The following is an 8,203-nucleotide window of genomic DNA, read 5'->3' as shown; positions in this document are numbered from 1 at the left end:
CAGGTGGAGCTCTACAGAGTTTGGAGTTATCCAGCTGCGTCTGGCTTAGGTCTGGCTGCTGTGCTCAGCTCCTTCCTGCTGCAGACCTAGGCTAGGACTGGGTCTGGGGGCTCCCGGAACTCGGCAGAAAATCCTACTCCTCCTTGCTTGTTATTGATCTACTGAAGTTTTTCACATCTTCTTGTTTCAATTTTGATAGGTCATATAGGTCTAAAGGTTTTTTTTTATTTCTTCTAGGTTTTCCAATTCTTTAGAGTTCAAGTTTTCAACAGAGTTCCTAGTAATCCTCTGGACTTCAGTGATGCATATACTGTAATATCACATTATATTTCTTATGAATTTGAGGCATCTCTTTTTCTTTTGAACATTTTGGCAGAGGGCCTATTAGTCTTGTTCATCTTTTCAAAGAACCAACTATGTTTTATTGATCCTTTGTATTTTTTTTTAGTCTCTCACTATTTTCAGCCCTGATGATTATTATTTTCTCCCTCCTATAGCTTTTGTATTTAGTTTGTTCCTGTTTGTGTAATACCTTGCAATCTCTCAAATTTTTCAAGTTTAGTGGTTAATAGCTATAAACTTCTCTCTTTGAACTGCCTTTACTGTATCTCACACATGCTTGTATTTCATGTTTCCATTACTGTTTGATGGTAGGATTTTAAAAAATATTTCACCCTTTATTTCTTCAGTGATCCACTTATCATTCAGAAATATATTATCCAATCTCCCTGTGCTTACATAGTTCCTATAGTTTCTCTTGCTGTGAATTCTGTTTTCATTTCATTAGGATCTGATAAGATGCAAGTCAATTTTTTTTTGTACTTGATAAGATGTCCTTTATGGCCTAAAATATGGTCTACTTTATAGACAGTTCCATGAAGTACTGTATTCAGCACTTGCAGGAGGGTATGTTGTACATGTGTTTGTTAAGTCCACTTGGATCTGTGGTGTAGTTTAACCCTTCTTTTGTTTTTTGACTTTTTTTTGGATGAACAATCTATTGATGATGGTGGAGTATTATAGTCATCCATTATTATTGTGTACTGTGTGTCCCTTTGTGTTAAATTGTAGTTGTTTTATGAATTGGATTCACCGAAGGCATGCTTATATATATTTACAATTATTACATATTTTTGGTAGATTGTTTGACAAATATGTAGTGGCATTTTTTGTTTCTTCTTACTAATTTTTGTTTGGAGTCTGCCTAGTTGCATGTGAGTATAGCTACTCCTACTGCTTTTGGAGACCATTTGTATGGAATCCTCACTTTTCACTAGGTACTGTCTATGCATGTGTAGATGAGATGTGTTTCTTGCATGCAGCAAAGCATTTACTCTAGTTTTTTAATTCAGTATACCATCTTGTCTTTTAATAAGAAAATTAAGACCATTTATCTTTGGAGTTTTTATTGAAAAGCATGTACTAATTCCTGCTGTTTGCTATTGTTTTTGATGTTTAATTATTTACTAATATCCATTTATTAGGGTAGTCTTTTGTGTGTAGTGTTCTTTTAAGAATCTTCAATAACACTGACTCAGTGGTAATGAGTTCTTCTAGTTTCCACTTACTTGGAATATTCTTTTAAAATATTTATTTATTTACTTGATACAGGGTCTCACTATGCAGTTCAGACTCATAGTGATCCTCCTGCCTCAGCCTCCTCAGTGCTGAGATTACAGGTGTGCACCACCATGCCTGCTTTCGGGGCTGGTATGGCCTGCCATCCTGGGGATCGAACTTGGGTCCTTGTGCTTGCCAGGCAGGCACTCAGACTGCAGAGCTATCTCCCCAGCCCCTGGACTATTTTTATTTGTCCTTCAATTCTGAAAGATATCTTTGCCAGATATAGTAATCGAGGTTGGTGGTTAGTTTCTTTAAAAACTTGAAACCTATTTCAAGTCTCTTGGCTCTTAGAGTTTCTGCTTTGAAATCTGCTGTCATTTGGGTTGGTTTCTCTTTGTAAGAGATTTGGTATTTGTTTCTCTTGCAGCTTTCAGTGTCATTTCTTTTGTCTGTGCTCTGGACATTTTGCAGTTCTGAATGCCTTGTGTACTTGGATATCAATAGCATTGTCAAGATTTTGGAACTTTTTGGTATTATTTCACTGAATAGTTTTTCTATAAATTAGTCTGCATCTTGAGGCCCTCTTATATTTCAGTGACTTTTAAATTTGCCTTTTCAGTCATACGCTAGAGGTGTCACATGTTTTTCTCATAATTTCTTAGTGTTTCTTTATTGCTATCTAAATGTAGCAATATACTGGTTTTATCTCTAAGCCTGGAATGTTTGTCTTGTGTTTGTTTATGCCTGCTGGTGGGATTTTTTATGGAATTTTTTTATTTGGCTTAATTGGACTTCTCTTTTCCAAGATTTCTGTTTGTTTTGTTTCCAGAATCTCTAATTTTTTACTGCTAAGTTCAACACCCTGTATTGTCTTTCTTCCATTCTGTTGTTTATTTCTTTTTTGACTTTGTTAATCATTTTATAATCATTTTTTGACTTATTTGGTATTGTGTCCACTTTGATGTCATTGTAACCTATTTACTATGGAAGTGATAAATCTTGGGAGTCATGTTGCCTTGTTTGTTCATTCATGTCGCTCTCTCTCTCTCTCTCTCTCTCTCTCTCTTTTTATTTTAGGGAGGGGTCTACAAGGTGTTCAGGGTCTCACTACTAGATCAGACTCATAGTGATTTGCCTGTTTACAGTTTCTCAAGTGCTGGGATTACAGGCATGTGCCACCATGCCCAGTCTCAATTGCCATCTAAGAGCACCCGGGGGTGGGGCTGGCACTGCAGGCCCAGGTATCAAACACTTGGCCCCTGTGTCTGCTTACAGGCACTTTAATCTGCTGAGCTATTTGGCTGGCCTATGTCTCTTGTATTTATGTATTGAGATTTGTTTACCTTTTTGGTTGGATATGATTAACCAGAGTCCTGTGCTGTTTGATCCTAGGAGCAGTACCGGACAACCAACTCCCTGAACAGTGGTGCTTTTCCCTGGACAAAGAAATTCAGCCTGGATTATTTGGCCCTAGACTTTAATTCAGCATCACCAGCCCCCATACACCAGGTAGGAAGGATTTTGTGGCTAAGAATTGCCAGGTGATTTCATTTTTGCTTAGACTTTTCTGATTATCACACCATGGGTGTCCTCTGCAGGAGTCATTAGAAGTACAGACATGTTTCACGAACAATAGGAAAGTTAACCCTAATCCTGCCTCTCAGAGTGAATGAAATTCTGTTGTGTTTCCTTTAGAGTAGGTTCTTTGGATGCATGTGTATAGGTAGATATTATATTAACATTTCAAAATTTGGGCCCAAAAAGTAACAGAAAATTTTTTAGATGGTTATGAAGGTGGGCTCGGGGCTTTCCAGGCAAGGAAAAGGCCTATTTAGGGAAGAGCTTACATTGTAGTGTGGCTAGAATTTATGGAGTGGTAAAAAGAACTCTAAGTTGTAGAACTCCTTGAATGCCATGTTGGGCATTTTCTACTCCTTTTGGCAGTATTCTGATCAGTAAAGTAGGGATTAGAAATAATGACATCTAATTGAGGGCCATTGTGAGGATTGACTGAATTAATACTCATATGTGATCCTAGCCTTTAACAAATACCACAGACTTCACAGTGTAGGCTTGGGATGCATGAGTGAGCGAACGGTAAGTGATTGGATGACAGTTTTGGGCAAGGGATGGTTCCAACCCAAACTGTGTCTAACAATGTACTTTTGGATGCAAAAAAAAACAGCTCATGAAATAGAGTGGTCTGATTCCATTCACAGGTTTTTGGGGACAGGGAGGCTGTGTAGAAACTCCTCTGGAAGACTGCCCTCCTATTCTGTTGAAGTAACTCCTACTTCTCCTTTACCTCTAAATGTCATTCTTAAACCATGAACTGAGACTCAATACAGTGGTCAGGGGCCAGCAAGATAGTTCAGTGGAATAAGCACTTGCTTTAGCAAGCGCAAACACCAGGGTTCCATTCCTGGTTCTGCAGGCCCTGTCGGCCCCACCCCCAGGGCATACTGAGCCAGCAACCAAGTCTGTAATCCCAGCACTGGAAAGGCTGAAAACAGGAGGATCACTACGAGTCCAAGCTGCATAGTGAGACCCTATACCAAATACATAAATGGGAAAAGAAATACAGTGGTAAGAATGGTGGAAGCAACAAGTCCAAAGGAATATTAATCAATTTCAGTAGACTGCATGCAGGACAAACAGCTCTGCATCTCAGCCAGTCACTGCAGCAGAGGCTCTTCCAGTTGTTTCTCACGAGAAAGCCGGTCTTCAACCCAGTGCTCCTGGGAGGGGAAAAAGGAGATCAAGAATCCCAGGATGCTTATTTTTATCTTTAATATTCTCTCTCTCTCTCTCTCTCTCTCTCTCTCTCTCTCTCTCACACCCCACATTTCTGCAGGGAGAAAGGAATAGAAAATAATTAATGACAATATATTCTACCAAAGGTGTAGGCATTTTGTGAAAATTTAAATTAGATGTAATGAAACCTTTTTCTTCTCCCATTTCAGAAACTTCTCCTTTCAGAAGAGCAAAGGGTAGACTATGTCCAAGTGGATGAGCAGAAGACCCAGGCTCTCCAGAGCACTAAGCAGGAGTGGACAGATGAGAGGCAATCCAAAGTGTGAGAGGTACAGGCTTTGACAGTGTGAAATCTGGAGACACAGTGCTTAATTTGCAGTTATTTTTTTCCACTAAAGTCACCAGTGGTCAAGTCAAGTTAAAACCCAGAGAGAATGTGTCATTTCTGTGATTTAGGTAAGAACCCTTAGGAGAGAGGACCCTTTTATATACTGAATAGAGAGCAGGGGACAGTTTCTTCCCAGGGAGAGATCTGAGTCAGTCGCTGCCCTCCCAGCCCCACCCCTGGAGCCTGGTACAGGTTCATCCCTACAGTTTGCAGTTGGCTACCCAGTCACAAAAGGATGAGATGGTAGACTCTACATTCACAGATGGAGATATGAAAAATGCCATTTATCCAGGCAAAATAAGAAGATGTCCAACAAGACTTGGGAGACCATTTTCCCAAACATTCTGTTAAAAATGTTCAAATAGAATATTTGGAGTAAAGGTTGGAGTCAGTGTTGGTAACAAGAAGACAGCATCATTTCCTTCAGTACCTAAAATTCTGTCCTGTCTCTTGTGCTTTGATTGGGGTCATAAATTGTCCTAGCAAAGGAGTCTTTGGAGACCATCTTGTCATACCTCTTGAAGGCATAGTTGAGAGACTCAAGCCTAGTGATGGTGGAAGAATCTATGCTTCCTACTCCAAAGACTCTGTTAGAACATCATTTTTGTCACCAAAGAGATACAATTCACCTGGTGGGCAGTGGATTCGAGATCCACGAGGAGCATAGCAGATGACCTTGGTGGCTTTAATGACATCATGTTTGTGCTGGCTGTTCTATTGACATTGGGCTTTTCCCAGCATGCTTGCACATACATCATATCATGCCAGATTTGGGCCAGCAAGCCTTGAGAGACAAATGATAATATGAGAGACAGGGGATTTCTTTGAGGAGGGTCAGGGGTCCCTACCAAAATGTAGCCCCAAACTCACTTAAAACTTGTGGGATTATTGAGGAACAACATAGGCATCCAGTTCTGCTGAGTGCAGATGTTTGTTTTAGGCTAGCAAGGCCGGTCCCAAGGCATGAGAAGAGCTTGGCTGAATCAGCGATTGTTATCTGACTATTCCTAAGAGGCTCCCTTGTCTTCCCTGTAAGGCCCCTCTCTGCTCATCTTGACAGAACATCCCTTCTTCAGGACTCTCCGGCCCGTCCAAGGCAGCAGTTTTCTGTCTCCCAAGTGAGCATGAGCAGACATTGACCACGGGGGTTGCAAGGAGCCCACAATGTCTTCTGTGCCCAGAAGCTAGGGCTGGGCTCCTACCTGGATGAACAGAAAACTAAGAGCCAGAGGAGAGATCGCCTTGCTAAAAATCAGTCGTAGCGCTGAGATAGAGTCCAGCTTCAGAGTTGTCTCGGCAGCCACTTGCAAGGGCATTCTACTCTTTCCCACTGCCTCTGAGCATTTTGGCAAAATCAGTCAATTGGGTAAATCTAGCCATCATGACCCTTCCCTGTTGTAAGAATCTGGTCAGGAGCTTTGATACTTAGATGGTCTGCACATCCAAGTAGGGTTTCTTTGTGCACTATTCAACTGAAGCTTTAACAGCAGTAGTGACAACTAGATAACCAGTTTTAAATCTGTGCTGGACTACGCAACCTGTCTAACATACACATTATGTGGCTCCACCAGAAAGAAATTTGGATGACTCTAGGGTTTCATGATCAAACTGCTCCAAAGATAGGTAAATACCAAGGTCTTGGTTTTTCAGACCATACAAGATGTCACTTTTATTTTCAAAGCAGCAGGTTCTGATGACATCATTTTTGTTTGTGTGGCAAAGTAGAAGATAATTGCCAAATATTTTAAACTAAGTTCAGGTCCTTTAGTTAACCTATACAGAACAAGGAGAGGGTGCCCTTCTCTACCTACTGCTGGGCTGGCTCCACATCACCACACATAGGCCTGAGCCTGTGAGGAGCTGCCTTCTTCCCCGTGTGAGTGACCAAGAATTGCAGAAACCAGGACTGCTAGTGTCCAAGAGTGCCAATGTCTCCATGTGGGGGGCATTTCCCTTTCAATCACTGCACTGCATTTTCTGTAGTGTAGCAGGTAGTGCAGGAAAGTTGTAGCTCCAAGGAGCATGAACCATACCAGATTAAAAGCTACCACTGAAATTATGGCCCTGTTGAAATGTCATTCAATTGGAAAAGATAAATGATTTTTCTTCCTACAAAGCATTTCCAAGAATGTATTTGTGTGTGAAACAACATAAATGTGAGCACATGTGAGCTGTTTGGATGTGATTAATTAGAAATAGGATGCTCTAAATGGGTATTCTCTATGTTGATAGAAGGTGATACAGCTCACAAATTATTTTTATAGAAAAAAGATGAAATGAAATTTCATAACAAAATAATAGGAGAATAGTCACTGTTAATATATGTTATCTTTAGAATAGTTGTTCAGGATACAAGATGTGGGTATACAAATTTCTCTAGTTAATATTAATGCAAATCTTTTGTAATGATCTAAGAGACACTAATAGTATAACTGCCTTGCATTTTTCTTTTTTTCTACTGTGCTTTCCCCTTCCACTCCAGAATAAATTATTTTCAACAGGTAACATCACCCTTCATTTCCAGGGTGTAATGCACTTATGTCCTGCTTTGGTAAAACTGCTGAGAGACAACTAGGCAAAAGGACAGTTCAGAGAAACAAAGTTCAGGTGGTTTTTGAGTTGATCGCAACATATGACCCCGAGAAAGGTACTGTGATGCCAGCCAAATTGCTCCTTGGTGGAGAAAAATGATGTGTATGTAAGACAGGGCTGTGTTTCTGACCAAGAAGTGGATGTTTGGTAGAGAAATGATAGCAGAGACCACTCAGATTCAAGGTCATATGGCTTGCCTCTACCGTGTCTGTGCAGTGGACACCTTCCTGAGAGATTTAGAAATTACTAGAAGAACAGGACAATGTGGCAGCATTAGTCCTGCATTGTTTTCTGTAGGTCCTTTTTGTTTTATTTCCAGTGCAGGATGGAGGAGACTCTCAAGCCTTCAAGTTGGGAAGGTCACCAACCCAGGATGCTGGGAGCTAAGCTTTCCTTGGAAAGGGAGGAGCCTCAGGTGCAGCACACAGTCCAGCTACGCAGGCACAAAGCAACATTGTTGGAGTTGTTGTTTGGGCCACTTTACCCTGGAGCATGGATCAGCTGCATTGTTGCAGCCAAGTCCAGGCTCAGGACTCCCGCCAGACCTGCCTTTCTCTTAATGATTTCTGCAGCCTCCTTTCATATAATCTCTATACTCACAGTCACTGATTCTTTTCATTCATTTTGCTTTCATTGTTTCATTTTTGGCATTAATAAAACTTATAAGAATGAATCACTGCTTAAGTTTGCTCTTATTTAAGTGATGATATTTGATATAATGAAGGACATATTTAGACAGATAAGTTTTTATTTTATTTTATTGAGAAACAATGAGACAGTTTCAAAACTGATTAATAGGACAGTTTCAATAATTAATACATTGTACATTGTTATATTCTTAGTGGTTATCCATAGTACAAGATGCAGACAGAATATGCTGTCCAAACACTATTAGTACAAATCTTT

General features: G+C 40.3%; 1 protein-coding gene across 4 annotated transcripts in view; it reads left to right on the top strand.

The window, feature by feature from the left end:
* Window positions 1–7,912, top strand: part of Gab3 (GRB2 associated binding protein 3) — an 83,850-nt gene extending 75,938 nt beyond the window's left edge. For 3 of the 4 annotated variants that reach the window (XM_023708472.1, XM_023708469.1, XM_023708473.1), the window contains exons 9-11: window positions 2,956–3,072; window positions 4,527–4,646; window positions 7,617–7,912. In XM_023708472.1, coding sequence (XP_023564240.1) covers window positions 2,956–3,072; window positions 4,527–4,643 — 234 coding nt within the window. In that variant the 3' untranslated portion in view covers window positions 4,644–4,646; window positions 7,617–7,912. The remainder of the gene's footprint in view (window positions 1–2,955; window positions 3,073–4,526; window positions 4,647–7,616) is intronic. The other variant, XM_023708470.1, reaches the window with a different exon arrangement.
* The last annotated feature ends 291 nt before the right edge of the window (window positions 7,913–8,203 follow it).

The sequence above is a fragment of the Octodon degus genome, unplaced genomic scaffold (assembly GCF_000260255.1).
Source record: "Octodon degus isolate 3935 unplaced genomic scaffold, OctDeg1.0 scaffold00373, whole genome shotgun sequence".
Lineage (NCBI taxonomy): Eukaryota > Metazoa > Chordata > Mammalia > Rodentia > Octodontidae > Octodon > Octodon degus.
Note: the sequence above shows the minus strand (reverse complement) of the source record. Positions and strands in the feature narration are given on the sequence as shown.